Source organism: Camelus dromedarius, chromosome 7 (assembly GCF_036321535.1).
Source record: "Camelus dromedarius isolate mCamDro1 chromosome 7, mCamDro1.pat, whole genome shotgun sequence".
Classification (NCBI taxonomy): domain Eukaryota; kingdom Metazoa; phylum Chordata; class Mammalia; order Artiodactyla; family Camelidae; genus Camelus; species Camelus dromedarius.
This window is the reverse complement of record NC_087442.1, coordinates 25,710,240-25,728,545: the sequence shown is the minus strand read 5'-3', so window position 1 is coordinate 25,728,545 and position 18,306 is coordinate 25,710,240. Positions and strand designations below refer to the sequence as shown.

The window sequence follows — 18,306 nt, the reverse complement described above, 5'->3', positions numbered from 1 at the left end:
GGTTAACGAAATAAAAATAGTTTCTATGAACAACTGAGAAAAACTTTTCTAAGGACAGAGGTCTAGTATGTTAGTACTCCTGTGAGAACAACACATTTGTATAGTTACTGCCATCTTTCTTTTAGGGTGCTATTCTTAATAATTTACTACCCAATATGAGTTATGTTCTTCAAATCGTAGCCATATGCACTAATGGCTTGTATGGAAAATACAGCGACCAGCTGATTGTCGACATGCCTTCCGATGACCCTGGTAAGTGCTCTCGTGATGTGCCTTATAAGTGAGGCTAGTTTAATTTCTGAATGTGTTGGTGCTTTGTCTCTGACTTTATATTCTTTTGGCCCAAAGGCAAAACGATTTTCTTTTTAATCTGGATCATCAGGAAATTTTGTAAAGCATAGAATCCAATTTTTTATTCAGCAACTTTGGTACAAAACAATAAGTAAATTTACTCTTAATATTGAAGTTTTCTATTTGTAAAGTAAGAACCGCAAAACCTATTGCAATGTCTCTACTGGTCATCTAATGAAAATTGCTGACTAAATGTAAAGACTGTTATTTTGGATGATGAAGAGTTGGTTTCACTTGTCTTTTCCTCTTTCAGCCCACAAAGCATTTTGTAGTAAGTATATCATGATCCTAGGATCATGTGAGGTTCTTTGAAATATCTACAAAGCATCTCAAAAGTTTATCTTAGATATTTTAATCCACTCTTGTAATTTGGTGGAGAGGGGGAGCTTTCCTCTTAGATTTGCCAGTATTATTTCACAGGAGCAAACAAAAAGTGTGTTTCTAATCATATTTTATTTGCATGCATCTTCTCTAAGTATTATGGGAAAATCTTTGATCTCAAAGCATATGCAGTAATTGAATGAAGTTCAGTTAAGTGAAAGAATGAAGCTGACCATCACAATTTGACTATTTACAGATTTACATACTAAAGTCTTCCTTTTGTTAGTGTAAGCAGTCTTGAAGTAATAGAGTTTTATATGTATGTGTATATGTATATGCACATATATACGTTTATATATCATGCAGACACACATTCATAAATGTAAATATTCTTTGATCATCCCTACAATGAGGCTACTCGCTGAAATTTTCACGAGGTGTTAATGGCAGTGGTTACAAGTGATATTAATTGTTGCCTATTCCACTTTTATGTACGGAAGGAAAACTGATGTATATTGATTTGCATTTGTGATCTATATACCATAGCAGGACTTTATTATGAACTTGTTCACTGATTACCTCATCATGGTGGTTCTCACTAGCTGAATTTTTCAGTTAAAGAATGTATATCAAAGCATTAGATGTTAGATTATGTATCCTATTCAGCAGGCTACAAAACTTGCCAAGATGTTTCCCAAGTTGGAACATTGATGGCTAAAGAATATTACTACTGTCATGATGGCAGTAAAATTATTTAATTATATTTCTTATAACCTGCCTCATGGTCTGGGTATAACCATCTTTCCTATTGCTTTTATTTAGCATTGTTTTTCAAAATCAGGCTGTAATTAAATGGAACGTAAGCTCTAAGTTTTATTGAAAGATGAGTATCAAGTTAACTGACCACGGTTTCAGTAATACTATATCACACTCCTCCATTGAATGTCATCCCTCACCAGAGTTTCCCATATTTATCCACCCCAAAAATGACGTCTTTAGCAGGGCACTGTTGACTGTGTTGGCCAATATCATATGTGCACTGATTAAATATGACATATAAAAATCTCCTCTAATCCTACTGTGTACTTTAGGATATGAATTACATTGCATACCTTCACTTAATTTTACCATCCTGGTTTAATTATACCAATCTAATTTTTGAACATAAAACAATTTCCCAGGAGTTTCCAAAAAATAATTTTAGCTATTTATGTTGTGCACTTTCATACTGTAAACTATGCTGGAAGTTTAGACTTTCCAGATTTTTTTCTTCTTTTCTTTTGAGAGAGAAGCTTATTGCATATGAAAAAAGCAGATCAAGTGTCTTTTCTACAGAAGTGATTTCCGAGTGATCCCCTTTGACTGACTCTTTGTTGGCACAAAGCACAACATTCTTCTATCATTTGTAGCTCTTTCACATTTGTACAAAATAACAAACATTATAACTTAATTTCTATTTATTCAAAGGATCAGGACACCATTGAACTATTGAGATGCTAACTTGGAAACGTCGTTTAATCTCCATGGATGTCCCTTAGAGCAGTTTGTACAGTAATGATGTTTTACTGAAAGATTGTATTTAACTTGATATTCTGCTATGGTATTACTCTTAAAAGCCAAAAGTTTAAAACTTAGTTTATTCTTTAATTATTTCTACCAAAAAGTCCTTCATCAAAAACCAATTTACCCAAAGTTTGAGGCCTTGCTCTTTTTATAAAGAAAATAATAATTCTCTTAGAACTCACTCTTTCTGATCGTAAAGACTGCAATGGCATTTCAATCCATATATTTTCAATTCATTATTGAAAGTACATTATCTTAAATATAGTTTCTGTGGTAAATGTATCGCAGTAAAAGTCTTAACAGCAGTCCTGTCTTATGGTTTAGTGTGATAGTACTTATCAGATTTGCAAATTTTATGATTTATGTGGTTAGTGTAGATGTGGCTTTTGCGTTTGCCCCTTATTTCATGATTTTTATTAGTACCTTTTCATCCTGTTAATCATGTTGTTTCATTATCTTAGTAACAGTGTAATACACCTTGTTGAATTAATCTGTTATTATTTGGGATAAGCTGTTTTCTAAATGTTGTATTGTTTGTCGCTTTTGTTAAAAAGAAATGAAGGAGGTTATTTATAATTGCCTTCATTCGTTCAGTCACAGATTTTAAATATTCAAATATTTTAAATATTCTAATCAGTATCTGTGAAGGAAAAAAATCGCTCTTCCAAATTGTGCATTTAATTTTGGCTAATTTGATTAATTTATTGCTTGTGAATTTTGATTACATTTGTTGTTGTGTACAACAGTATTACCATAAATGAGTGTCCATTACATATTATAATAAATTGCTGTTTTAAAATAAATGCATAAACTCACATTCAGAAAGAATTTAATTTTGTTAAGGAAACCTTTTAAAGGTTAAACAGAAATGGATATTCTTTTCAAAAGCTTTTTAGAAAATTGTATTTATGAATGAACAAGTCATAAATATAATTTTTTTTTGCAACTAAAATAGTTATGCTCATTTCTGTAATGTAGATCAAATTATTATATAGCTATAGAGGACATTGTTTAAGTACATGTTTTAGGGCCTTGATAATTGTATGTGTTAAATTTAAATGCATGGCGACTTAATTTAAATGCAACACATTTTCCTGTTTTGTGTGCTTTTCAGTTGCATAATAGTTGTCTTTGTTAAATTGCTATACATCTGTGCTTTTTCTGTCTATACCACACTATGCTATGGGTGTTATTACATAAGGACATTTAAAATCACAGTTTAAAGAGACTGCAGTCTACATTGCTTTTACCTTTTGCACTGTGAAACTTGGCTTATCTTTGAACAATTAAATAAGCCATGCTTGCCAATCTACATCAGTGTTGCTTTTTTGTGTTATGGAATATTAACGTGTGACTAACATGCTCTTTTAGAAAATCTAACATTGTGTGTGTCCCAGAGCAAAGCCAGAATGGTCCAGTAGCTTTTGTTCAGTTATCACATAAATGTGAATTTTACATGTTGACTCAAAAAAAAAATATATATATATATAGACAGTCTTCACTATTGGACTTTTTGTGGCCTTCGTGGAGTCTATTTTGATGAAGTGAGAATTGTCGATTCTGGAAACCAGTATAATTTTTGGACTGTTAAATATATCAGTAGTGCCTGAGTCAGACCAGTGGCCACTAAAACATCGGTTATTATTTGCAAGGAAGCAGCAGGTTAAGGGTACCCATTGGGAGGTCTTGTGCCAAGCACCAGAGCTAGACCTTGAGTGCTGTGAGCTCTCAGACCCAGAAGCATGGCTCAGATTCTCCAGACAGATAAAAACTGTCTTTCAAAATTGTTCTGAAGAGGCTCAGCAAAAGACTTCTGGATTATTTGGAGTGGGGCTGTTGAAGTGTTCCAGGGCAACCCCAGAATTTCAATTGGTTCAAATGATCTAAGTCTGGTAGGAAACCAGAATGAAGGTCCTTCGGAGTGGGTTTTTACATACCAACATGAAGGCATCCATAGTTGGGGTGTTTACCCACGAGAGCACCATGAAACCAAGAGGGAGTAAAGGCTGCTTGAGTCCATTCGTTCTGCATCCAGGGCCTAGGACAACCACCCAAAGGAAACTTCTTAATTCTTATTGCAGTAAATAGTAAAACAGTTACCAGTGGAACTCACTGATTCTGATATCCTGTAGAGGGAATGACTGGGTACAACTATCTATGTTAACTTAATAGTTAAGTTATGTAATCTGTATAGTTAAATTATGCTCTGGTTAAAGGATGAAAGTTAATCAAATGCAATACACACAGAGAATACTGAAAGAAAAGACCAGTTCTCAGTGTGATAATTATGTCTACCCCACCCCACCTCTGACAGTTAATAAGAAAATCACTTTTGTTTATTAAAAGTATGAATTTAGGTGAAGTTAGGCATTTAAAAAAATTTTTTTAAACACTTCCTTAAGCATGTTGAAGAGAATGGACTATCATTGAGACAGTTTTCTGTAGCCTCTTAACAGAGAAATACACAATATATGATACATACAATGTAGGTATCACTAGCAAGTATTTGATTATGATTTGCCCTTACTAACGTTAAAGTATTTTTAAAATACATGAAAAAGAGTGTCTCCATTTAAAAGCCTTCTCAGTAAAATTATGTATTGTCTCATGCTGAATTTGAAGGATTTCCCATGCATGAACTTCTCTAATTGTAGTTTCTAGAAAATCATATTGAAGGTTCTTTTTATTTGTCTTTCACAGTTCAGTGACATCTCATTTTTAAATTCACTTGTATGGGTTTCTTGAGAGGTTATAGAGACACAGCTGTTTCAGACTACTGAGGTCACTTTAATTTGAAAATATAAAGAGAAAAGAGCATGAAAAAGTGTGTGTGTGGGGGAAGGTTTCATAGAGATAAAAATAGAACAAGAATACTAATGACCCAAATAACAGTGTCCAAACTCCTTCATGGCCAGTTTTAACAACAACAACAACAAAAAATAATAATTGAGAGTTAAAAATTTGAAGCTCTGATTTTTTTTTCCAGTGAATATTTTCATTTTTATAGCACCGAAAATTGTCCAGGGTAAGTAACTTTAAAATAGCTAAATAGTCAAGAGTATTAATTTTATCTAAATTCTCCTGGGGTTGGACTGACTTCGCCATTTTACTTAAATTCTCTTCTAAGTAGAATTCAGGCATTTAACTATATTTTATGGTTTTACATTTCTTAACACCAAGAAATTTTATGGTAAAAAATAAACTCAGTAAGTCTATATTGTAAAACAGGCCTGGGGTTGATAAATATTTAATGTTAGTTCAGTTATCTTCTGTCTGAAAATTCTATAGCGTATGCATTTCCCAGGTTTGAGGATCTATAAAGGCATGAAAAATAGAACCTAAGCAGTATTAGGATAGTGACGAGCATAAACTTTGGAGATGGAAAAAGAGCCTCTAAAATAATAGGAGTGAGAAGGACATCTTTGTGACAATGCTCAAGCCCTCGCCGTCACCCTCTCTCCCATCCTCCAGATTATCTAGGCACCTTGAATGCAGAGCAAGGAAAAGTGGTCCTCTAGCCCCTCAGTAATTTGGCAGTGAGGCTAGGTTCCTTGTTGGAGAGAGAACCAGCTCCTTACCTTTCCTACCATTGACTAACAGGTCTTGTTTTAGGATTGAAATATCCACGGACTAGAAATGTGCAGATTCTGGTCAGTTGGGAAAAACAGACTTGAATCCTTCCTGGTCGTTAGGTTCTTTGCATAGACAGCATTCGCTCAGTGTTCCTGGGAAGAAGGCATGGGACTCAGTCTGGTCAGTCCTTCCTGCTGCCGATCCAGGCTAGACCTGCTGGAAAACATTCACTTTACCTGGTCCAGCACCCTGTGTACAAACAGATATGAGCCCAAGTCTGCAGAACAGAAAGAATTACTTGACCTTCAGTCAGAAGAGGAACTTAAGGAATAAGTAGTTGAATAAGAAAATGAATCTGCCAGTTCTCCCCAGATCCCTGGCATTTCCCCAACTATGCTTTTATCAGCCATACTAAGACTGAAAGTGAGTCTACACTGATGAAAGATTACTTGGGTTTTTTTTTACAACCAGTAATATCAGCCTTACTGTTGGCCCCTCTCCTTTCTTAGCTTCAGTTACATTGGGGGTGAGAATAGGAAAGAGGGCTGGAGTGGAAGATAGAGATGAAGATTTTGAATGCAGTTTCATAGAGGTTTAGGTAGTGTTATGTAATGTTCAGTAGTCTTGAGAACTGAAATTTGACATTTTCATTTGGAGTGATTCTGTATTTTCCAAGCTAACAGTCCCTTTTCCTCTTTCCATCCGACAGTAGACCCATAAGGCTGAAATATTTGAAAAAAATTTTAATAATTTTGTTTTTAATTTTGTAGAACTTGACCTCTTTCCTGAATTAATTGGAACTGAAGAAATAATTAAGGTATCATAGCTATTTTTTATTCAAGTGCTTTAAAATTAAAAAGTCTATTTTGAATTATTGGTTAGGTTTCAGATGTTGCATTAATAAAAAGTTCGTGTTATATTATTCATTGTTTGTGGGTTTGGTTGCTGAGCTTTGTAGATAAACATGTAATTAATATACATGATTGTTTATGGAGAAGTTGGAAGACACTTTAATTGATACAATTTTAAAAAGAGATAGAAAAGGTTTGATAATGAAAAAATGAACTTTAAAAATAAACATAGCTATGAACTATACCACAAATTGGAATTTTTAGTATAAAAATGTTTCTGAAAGTCTAAAATAATATTTAAGCAATTCTTAATATTGCTACAGCTTATTTTTAACCAACTTAACCAATGATTGATAGATCAGTAATAAATATGAGCCAAAGTATAAATTGTATATATTCTTTTGCCCATTTAATCTGATTATTTGTGTTTGGACTATTTATATTATAAATGTCTGTTGCTGGCACCAGGTCCTTTATGTAAATGGGCATTTAAGAATATTTATAAGTTTTAACATTGTCTTAATTCTTACAAAAGAGAGAAAGTGACTGTATTCATATTTCCTCCTAAGCCCAAATGTGTTACTCATTATAACTGAGATGATGTGTTGAATCCAGGTGCTATTGTTAGTGATACTGTGGATGTGTCTGTAAGTACATGCATGTGTATGAGCTGATAATGTGTGGAAACTGATGCTGTTATCTAGCAATAAATAGCAATTAAGTTGCGTTATCACATGTGTAATTACCTCAATTAATTTTTTATCTTAAGATAATTCTCTCTTACAAAAACTCTTTTACTAAAATGATCAGTCCATATTTCAACAGGAGTTCACAGAATTCAACTAAAGGTATCTGTGTGTGTGTGTGTGTGTGTGTGTGTGTGTGTGTGTGTGTGTGTGTGTGTGTGTTTGCATTCACACACGTGTGCACAGGCATGTGGATATGATTATACCTAGAAATGACTGCCAGAATCAAGTCAAAAGCAGGAAAAGGAAATTCTACTTACGAATCATGGGGTTTGTCTTAGTTCGGGCTGCTATGAAAATATACCATGAACTGGGTGGCTAATAAGCAGCAAAAATTTATTTCTCACCATTCTGGAGCCTAGGGGTCTGAGATCAGGGTGCCAGCACTGCTGGGTTCTGATGAGAGCCCTCTTTGGGGCTGTAGACCTCTTGTTGCATCCTCACATGGTGGAGAGCAGAGCAGAAGCAATCTCCGTCAAGACTCTTAATATGAGGTCACTCATCCCATTCATGAGGGTTCTACCTTATGACCTCATCTGATACTAGTGATCTCCCAAGGCCCTACCTTCTAAAACCATCAGAGTGGGGGTGTAGGGTTTCAACATATGAATTTGGGGGGGAACACAAACAGTCCATAACACTATTCACTTTCATTGATTCACGCAGGAATGAATGATAGAGGTTGGCACATACCTGGAATGTGTCTGTAATGGTTTTATACCCAAATACTGAAATGAATAGTTTGAGGAATATTCCTCAGATCCTCTTCCAATAGGAATGCATGACTGTGAAAGACAAAGTGTCTCCAGTGTGATCAAGGCTTTTTAATAAACATGTCTAAATAGAAGTTGTGAGGGATAACAGGTGTGATACAGATCAAAACCGGAATGGAAGAGAAATTCACAGTAACTCCATAAGCAGTTAGAAGAAACAGTATCCATTAAAATATTTGGGGTTTCAGATATGTCTAAAATAATCATAGAGCATGAATCGTGTACTCTATTGAAATGTTGACACAAGACAACATGACCTCATAGAGACACACAAGACTTAGTTGAGTAGGATTAATGAATGGTCCATCACCTTCGTCAGATCCTGAGAGGTATCTGAACCTCACAGTCTAAAATTTGCTAGAAAAAAAAAAAGCAGTGAAAGGGATATGTGTGTTTAATATGTGTATAGGGGTTTTTTTCCCCAAAAGATCTGACAGAAGAAAAGGTGAGTAACTTATGTTTTAAGAAAAATTTTATAGAAATCTGCATAGCTTACAATAAGAGAATGATAAAGTGTGTTTGTGTGAGAATGTAAGCAAAGAGGAAGAGAAGCAATGTTATTGTGGGACTTGATGGAGATGGACAGATCGTAGGAACTATAGAAGACATGTCTTCTGGGAATGTTCCCGTGAAGAGGAGAGAGGTAGAATGAATACTAGAAGCTGAATTAGAGATTTGCCTTTATGTTCCTTTTAAGTAGAGGAGGTTTGAGTTTAAGCTGATAAGAATGATCCATTAGAGAAAACAAAATTGAAAACACGAAATAGAGGGAAGTACTCAATTGTGTTCAGTTCCCGAAAAGATAATAGAGAAAGGATTTAAAACACAAGTGTAGGAATTAGAAAGGAAGGGGAACACCTCAGTTACTACAGGATGAGAGAGGCTGGGTGAATCTGGTTGGTCCGTTTTGGGTATTTTAATGTTAGGGAAAGGGGTGGTTTTGTCTGTGACTTTTATTTTCTCTGTAAACAGGAAAGCCATCTGCTGAGGATAAGAAGAGAAGATAATAAAGGTTTGGCAGGGAGGTGTTAGCTCAGTGGTAGGGCACATGCTTAGCAAGAACAAGGTCCTGGGTTCAATCCCCACTACCTCCATTTAAAAACTAAATAAATATTCATGAAAAATAGTCATTTGTTCATTCAATAAATTTTTTTTTTTAAAAAAAGAAAATGAAGGTTTGAATAAAGCAGCAAAAAAAGTTAGAAAATCTTGGTAGAACGTGAGTGTGAAGGGATACCAGAAAATGAGACCAATATCCAGATTTGCTTCACATTGATCCTTAACAAAACTCTGGAGAATTTCCACTTCAGCATTAATACCATCCGGATCATAGAAGCAGACTCCTTTCTCAGAGTTGTCACATATGCCTTGAAGTAAAAAAGAAAAAATTCTTAAAACCAACTAAATAATTAAGCTCTGGATAATGATGCAGTCGTTACTGCATGATGCTTGAAAGCTTGTGTTTTGTGCAGAGCAGCTTTCTATGTGTGCAAGACAAAAGCTCGTGAGCACACATGGTTTAAGATTCAGATTCTTTCTACTGATGTTGGTCAAATTCTCACAATTTGTACTCAATCAATTTTTTCTTTCTTTTTTTTTAAGGGACATGACCTTGAAAGATCTAACAGATGACAGTGCTAATAAACTGAAAAAATCATGTCCCATGTGGACTAAACGTATCATATTTTGATACATTTGGCAATTTAGTTTTCTAAGCATCTGATTAAACACAAGATGTGCAGTTAAGAAAACAAACGGAAAGCATGGATTTTGGTTGACCTCTGGCCAGATCACTCCTGGACCATTACAGTGACTTAAATGTTCACAAAAGATGTCACCTGAATGATGTTTTGAAAGGAAACAAATTTAAAGGGCTGGGACTAGAAGCATATTTTTACAAGCTGTCTTTAAAATTTCCCCCTAGGTCTAAGGTTAAATCCTAAGGGGAAAGTGTTTAAAACAAAATGACAAACCAAAACAAAAACCTCTTCTAGTCCTAAACCTTCCTCTTATGATGGCTTAAAGTTGTGATTTATTCTGAATATATACAATGAAGCATTCTGCATATACACCTACTTTGGTGTTTGAAATAAGTTGCTTCATTGCCATTTCACATTACAAGAATCTAATGGCTGTTTAGCTTGTTGCCAGATAAACTGAACAGAGAAATACAAGAACAAGAAAATAAATACTATGTGAAATAACACGCTCGATAAGTAAATACAACTACGGCGTATTCTTCTTTTGAAAGCTGTGATATCTATTCATTTCATTATTTCCGTCCCTAAATCAAAAGCAGACATAAATAAGATGTTTTCATTGAGTTTAATTACTTTCCCTAGAGGGTAGATAATAAAGGTTATAGAATTGAGATGTGGGTTTGATAGGGTGGTGCTTTATGAGAAGTTGCCAAGATCCCACAAGTGAAGATTTGCAGTATAATGCAGTATAAGATATTATTAAGATTTCATTTTTCTCATGTTTCCAGATATTCCATTAAATCTTACTTGCTTTTCAAAGGAGGAAGAAGAGGGAAGAGACATTGAAGAAGACACCATTGTGAATCCTGATAGAGACAGTGCCACAAACCAAATAAGGAGGAAGGAACCCCAGATTCCTACCACGACAAACTACAACCGAGGAGGGGCTAAGTACAATGAAGCCAAGACTAACCGGTCCCCAACGAGAGGAAGTGAATTCTCTGGAAAGGGTGGTACTCCCAACACATCCTTAGATTCCACTTCCCAACCAGTCACTGAACTAGCCCCAGAAAAAGGTGTCCCTTTGACTTCACGCCCTGTGACCCAGCTGCCACCTCTCACTCTGGAAGACACTTCAGCCTCTCTGAGTGATGGTTTTGTCCGAGTTCCACAGATGAACTTGTCTGGGACTGTGGAATCTTTCCATACGGTTTCTGTAACGGAATCTCCAGAGGCATCTACCGACATCAGTGAGGAAGAGAGTTTATTGACCAGTTTCAAGCTCGATACGGGAGCTGATGATTCTTCAGGCTCCAGTCCTGCAACTTCGGCTGTGCCGTTCATCTCTGAGAACAGATCCCACGGCTATGAAACTTCTTCAGAAAACCCAGAGGCAGTCACATACGATGTCCTTGTACCAGCATCTACGAGAAATGCTTCCGAAGATTCAGCGTCCTCAGGTTCGGAGGAGTCTCTCGGGGACCCTTCCCTTGATGGAAACGTGTGGTTTCCTGATACCACAGATGTGACGACACAGCCTGATGTTGGATCAGGTAGAGAGGGCTTTCCCCAGACTAATGACACCGAGACAGACACTGAGGAACCCGAGAAGACCGCCGAGTCCTCTTCCCCGGGCCCCCTGGTGTCACAGGGCCCCTCGCTCACGGATATGGACATGCCACATTATCCTACCTTTGCGTCCTTCCCAACGGAGGTAACTCCTCATGCTTTTACCCCGTCCTCCGGACAGCATGATTCAATCCCCACCGTCCACGGGGTCCACTCGCAGACAACCCAGCCAGTCTACAACGGTGAGACACCTGTTCAACCTTCCTACAGTAGTGACGTCTTTCCTCTAGCCACCCCTTTGTTGCTTGACAATCAGATCCTCAACACTACCCCTGCTGCTTCAGGTAGTGATTCGGCCTTGCATGCTACGCCTGTATTTCCCAGTGTCGGTGTGTCGTTTGAATCCATCCTGTCTTCCTATGACGGTGCGCCTTTGCTTCCATTCTCCTCTGCTTCCTTCAGTAGTGAATTGCTTCGCCATGTGTATACAGTCTCTGAAATCCTTCCACACGTCACTTCAGCTCTTGAGAGTGATCAGGTGTCCCTGCATGCTTCTCTGCCAGTGGCTGGGGGTGATGCGCTGTTAGAGCCCAGCCTTGCTCCGTACTCTGATGTGCTGTCACATCAGACCACTGCTCGTGCTGCTTCAGAGACCGTGGAATTTGGCGGTAGTGAACCTGGTGTCCTTTATAAAACGCTTATGTTTTCTCAAGTTGAACCGTCCAGCAGTGAGGCCGTGATGCATGCACGTTCTTCAGGGCCTGAACCTTCCTATGCCTTAACTAATAATGAGGGCTCCCAACACCTCTTCACTGTTCCTTACGGTTCTGCAGTACCTGTGCAGGATTCTGTTCAGGTTTCCCTCTTTAGCAGCCCTAGCCACACACCGATGCCTAAGTCTTCCTTAGTAACCCCAACCGCGTCGTTGCCGCCGCCTACTCATGGCCTCTCTGGTGATGGGGAGTGGTCTGGAGCCTCCTCTGATAGAGAGTTTCTTTTACCTGACACAGATGGTCTTAACGTGTCTTCAACTGTTTTTGTAGCCGAATTTACACATCCAACACCTTTGTCTGGTGATGATAACAAGCGGCTTTCTAAAAGTGAGATAATACGTGGCAATGAGACTGAACAGCAAATTTCTCCTTTCAGTGAGCTGGCTTACCATTCTGGAAGCACAGTCTTGCCTGACCTGTATGATCATGTAAATAAGCCGAATGCGTCTTTACAGGAGTCCCCTGTCTCCATTTCTAGCACAAAGGGCATACTTCCAGGGCTGCTTGCTTATCCCACTACTAAGGTTTTTGATCATGAGATTAGTCAAGTTCCAGAAAATAACTTTTCAGTTCAGTCTTCACATGCTGAATCTCAAGCATTTGGTGATACTTCACTTAAACCTGTGCTTAGTGCAAACTCAGAGCCAGCCTCCGCTGACCCTGCTTCTAGTGAGATGTTATCTCCTTCAACCCAGCTCATATTTTATGAGCCCTCAGCTTCTTTTAATACTGAAGCGTTGCTGCAGCCTTCCTTTCAGGCTTCTGCTGTTGACACGTTGCTTAGAACTGCTCTTCCAGCTGTGCCTAGTGACCCAATGTTGGCTGAAACCCCCAAGGTTGATCAAATTAGTTCAACAGCATTGCATCTCATGGCATCAGATTCTGCTTCAAGTGAAAACACGCAGCCCTCTGCATCTGTACCGGTCTCTGGTGTATCGCCTACTTCTAATACGCACGCTGCTTCACTTCAAGGTTTAACCATTTCTTACGCAAGTGAGAAATATTTTGAACCAGTTTTGCCTAAAAGTGAAAGTTCCCAGCAAGTGGTACCCTCCTTGTACAGTACTGATGCGTTATTCCAAACTGCCAATTTGGAGCTTAACCCTGCCTTTCCCCCAGAAGGAAAGCATGCATTTGCTACCCCTGTCTTATCAGCTGATGCACACCCAGATACACTTATAAACACGTTTATTTATTCTGATGAAGTCTTCACCTCCACCAAGGGTCCTGCTTCTGATGAGGTATTGGCTGGCGTTCCTACAGTTGTAACTGCTGATCGTTCTGTTCCCTTAGGAAATGTGTATGAGTATGTTTCCGTTACAGCTGTTTCTCCCAGCAAAGATGGTTCTGTAACCACAACCAAGTTGCTGTTTCCTTCTAGAACAACTTCGGAGCTGATTCAGAGTGCCAGATCTGATGCCGATTTAGTGGGTGGTGGTGACAATGGTGACAGTGATGATTACGATGATGATGATTATGATGACAGAGATAGAGGTGGCTTATCCATAAATAAGTGCATGTCATGCTTCTCCTATAGAGAATCACAGGAAAAGGTAATGAATGATTCAGCCAGCCAGGAAAACGGTCTTGTGGATCAGAATAACCCAATCTCATACTCACTATCTGAGAAATCTGAAGAGGAAAATAAAGCTACAGGTGTAATATCAGACAGTCAGACTGATAAACCAGCAACAGCAAATGTGCCACCCCCAGAGCACGATGATGGAAAACAGGAAAATGACATTCAGACTGGGAATGCCCTGCCTCCTTTCACCCCAGAGTCTAAAGCATGGGCAGTTCTCACAAGTGATGAAGAGAGTGGATCAGGGCAAGCTGCCTCAGATAGCCTTAATGATAACGAGACTTCCACAGATTTCAGTTTTCCAGATGTTATTGAAAGAGATGGTGATGGGGTCCCGGAAGCAGGTGACTCAGAAAAGACTCCTGGACCCCCACAGTCCTCGACACCAACTGTAACTAGCGGGCACTCAGAAGTGTTCAACATTTCAGAGGCAGGTTAGTTATGGATCCAAAGGATAGATTGAGCTGTGGTGGCTTGCGTCCTCAAAAAATAGAAAAATCATGGAGAGAGAAATTTGGTAAAATGACCATCATTTTTTTAAATCAAGATATTTACAAATCAATTTACACTTTTTAAAGTCTGATTTTATTCATTATTTCAAATGAATACTCAACATGTTTTGGGCCTTAATTCAATTCTCTCTAAAAGAGATAAGGTGATTTTTATTTATTGTCCATTTTTTTTTTCATATTCTACAAGATACCTGTTACTTGGAGCAATTCTGTGCGCATAATACATTTTTAGTATGCTGCTTTTTAAATAATAGATTGGCGTGTGTTTTAGATGATTTTAATTTTAATGTTTACTTATATTCCAAAATAAGTTGTAAACTAATTCTATCGAAGTAGAAAATGAATTATAAACTCTGATAGTAATATGATATATGCACCTTTCTCTGACCCATCCAGTGGAAAGGAATTAGGTAATTTGCACATCTGCATCAGCTTGGGAGCTTTAAAAAAAAGTTCTCTTGCTAAGTTTTGAGAGTTAGCGGCAAGATTTTTTTTTTAAGGTTTTAATTTTTTAAAAATTGCCTTTGATTACCTTAATGTTGCCTAAAGAGGGCAGTGTGAACTCACAAAATACATTCTGCTTCCTACTTGCTATGGTACAGCTTTCCAAGAAGTTAAATAACGAGCATTAATATGCATGGTATGTTTAAGTATTATATGACAAGATGTACAACACTAGAGCATTTTCTGTAGAAATGCATTCCAGTTGTTAATGTATTTTAAGCAGATGAATTTATCTGCCAGATGTCTCTTCGAGCAGATTACTTGCAGCGTATGTAATACAGATGTTGGCATTAGATGCCAATGGGGAAAAAAGGGAAATTCAATACCCTGAAGCAGGCGAAATACTAGATGATTTCATTGCATTGATCATGAGTTTTATAATTTGCTTTTGTTAAATTTTAAGACATTTTTTAAATTAACAATGAGAATATTTAAATCTCAGTGGTAATTCAAAAGATAGGCTGAAGTAACATCTTACACTCTTATTGCATAAAAGTGGATATTTAAAATCCAGAATGTAGACACCAATCTCATTAGGATGTTTTTCCTCTGTGTAATTTCCCTTGAATTAGTTGTATGCTTTTCCTTCAGTGCAGCATCAATTAAAAGGTTGTACATTTTGATAGAGAAGTTTTTTCTGCATTCTGACTTGAGACCAATTTAACATTGCACTCCAGTTTAAACACTTACCCTCTGTTATGTGAAAATGAATCATAAACTCTTGGGTCACCATATTCATTAGTGTTGCCATATATATAGATTGTTATCTGACTTCAATTATAGTACTTGTAGTTTTAAAATTTTTATTAGATCTATTTTAAAGGGAAGCATCAGGAACTCATCCAATTTTCTATCTTACTAGGTAAGTGACATCATCTACATGTTCTTGCTAGATTATGCTGTTATGGAAAGACTTTATATATTGCAAAATGCCAAACCTAGAATTGACTAAAACTTAGCAATTTGTCTTCCACTCTCGAATCAGATTTATTTAAAAGGTGTGTTCTCCCACTGATGAGGAGAAAATGCGATACGACGTCTAGCGTCATCAAGTAACATAATTAATGACGTAAATAAGATCAAACAGGTTTAGGGCGAAATTGTTGCCTGTTTTTAAAGCTATCTCTGTAAAAAATCCTATGTAGTCTGTCTTATCCAATAATTGAATATGCCTCTTTATTAAATGCATATAGACTAATTCTGAAATTTACCATTTTATCATCTACTTCTAGAATGTAGAATAATTTACAAGACATGTTCCTCAAAACAATATAGATAAGGCAGATACTAGTATCTGTAATTTATGAGTCCATAAACTGAGGTCCAAAGATTGCTTGACGTAGGTCCCAGAGGGAGTTAGTACAAAACTGAGACTGGAAACATACTATTGGTGTCCGGCTTCTAGAGACTACGTTTTCATGATTGAGGACAATAGAATATATGCAATGCTTAATTTGTAATACCAAAATTATACTGTTCTATTCTCAAAATGTATTTTTAAATATTAATCTTAATTAATCTTCCTAATCATCTAGTAGTAGATTCTTATCATTTAGGTAACCCATATACACTATGGAGTCATATCAGAAAAATACTTTAGCCCTAATTATTGGATTTAAAAATCAATACAAGTAGCTGCTCATTATAGTATGCACAGCAGCCAGGTGATTGTCTGTACTTTCATGTGGAATCTCACCTTGTATAAAACACCTCGGATTCAGAATGTGTAATTACCATGGATTTATCATTCTAACTCCTCAATTAAAAGGTTTATTTTAAAATCCAACCTCCCAGAGAACTTATGAGAAAAGTCTGTACAAAAGACAATGTGTGCGTGCATATGTGTGTGTTTGTGCGTGTATATAGTGCGTGTGATAAATCCGTATGATAATTTGTTACATATTTTGTTATATATCTTACATATGTATTGCATATTTGATCAGACATATTTCATATATATGTATGCAAATATATCTAGATACATACATATATATGCTCATATACCTGTATACATATTGCAACAAATATTTGTGGTCATCAAAGACCTAAATAATTAACTAAGTTCACTTTGTATATAAGTTAATGTACATCATTGGTTCTCAAACTTTAATGTGGATCAAAATCACCTGGAGGGCTTGTTAAAACAGAGCTTGCTGGGTCTTACCTGCAGAGTTTCTGATTCATTAGATTTGGTGTGGTTGGGATGGGGTCCGAAATGTGCATTTCTCGTAAGTTCCAGGTGATGCTGCTGCCGCTGTTCTGGGGAGCATACTTCAAGAATGACTGAAGTAGATAATAATGCTAACCTCCATTTGTAATTTCTAGCTACCAGGGACTGCGCTAAGTGGATTATTTCATTTATTAACCATGAACATTCCATTTAGGTAACAAGAGTTACAATACAAAAAATGAGAAGACAATCGTGTGTAAATCAGTTTGCTTTCCTAAGTTTCATAAAGAAATATCAGTGCCTTCACCATCAGATGACATAGACCTCTACATGAGCCTCACCACAGGATGTCATGACCAGAGCGTATGATTAACATGATAGAAGGTGAAGTGCAGCCTTCTCTCACGAGACTATTAACTACAGCTCGGGGATCGGTTGACTTACAGTAGTCCCACTTTTCATACAGTTTTATGATTTTTTAGTCACACTTCTGAATTCCGCTTTTTTCTAACATGCTTCCGCAGTCATGAAAACAAACATCTTGGGAAATCTGAGTGTCATTTATACTCCTTTGATATATTTTCTATGTAAGTGGATTAAATTCTTGACCCTTTCTGCATCATTTCTCCTTATAGAAGGAAGCTATCATTTAAAATCTTAAGTTCTCTCCAGTTAAGTATATTTCAATACTGTATTGATGAATTTGTGACTCTCAAATTTGTTCTTAAATGTTTTCAATTTAAATTGATTGCTATTGTCTCATATCATTAATAGTAAGATAACTTGGTATAAAAGTACCAAATGCACCAGACGTGTAGAAAGCGACACAGAGTCTGATGAGGAACTTAAATTTAGTTCTTCCAGAACTTCTACAGGTAGACAGGATAAGGGTTATTACTTTGTAGCAGTGTCAGCGTGTCATCATGGTAGAACGGTTCTAATGTTCAGTCATCTTGGTTTCCCACTGCACACGCCTCAAAGTAGAAGGGAAGAATTGTGACTGGCCACTGACACCCTGCAGTTCTGAATCCTTTTTTTTTTTTTTTTAAACAATTTGGAAGGATAGTTCCAGTTGCAGTGATTTTCAAAGTGCTAGAACAATAATGCTCCTGGTTGGTCACAAAAATCATTATTTGCCACCTTTTAAAATTAACCTAAAGACACAATTTTGACTTTTTCATAATTGACACTTGCATATATAAAAAGAATTTCTTAGATCTGGGCATTCCTTCAATTCACATGCAATAGGATTTTTATTTTTGGCAGAGAAAAACAGTTGGTAAGAAGGGTATTCAAAATAATGTCTTAAAAGCAACTT

At 36.8% G+C, this 18,306-nt stretch overlaps 1 protein-coding gene across 4 annotated transcripts in view; it reads left to right on the top strand.

Moving 5' to 3' along the window:
- The window catches only part of PTPRZ1 (protein tyrosine phosphatase receptor type Z1), a 155,027-nt gene that overhangs the window by 101,817 nt on the left and 34,904 nt on the right, over positions 1-18,306 (top strand). For 2 of the 4 annotated variants that reach the window (XM_031455267.2, XM_031455266.2), the window contains exons 10-12: positions 126-252; positions 6,579-6,625; positions 10,699-11,689. In XM_031455267.2, coding sequence (XP_031311127.1) covers positions 126-252; positions 6,579-6,625; positions 10,699-11,689 — 1,165 coding nt within the window. Of the gene's footprint in view, positions 1-125; positions 253-6,578; positions 6,626-10,698; positions 14,237-18,306 lie in introns of all 4 variants that reach the window. The other 2 variants (XM_031455265.2, XM_010975693.3) reach the window with 1 other exon arrangement.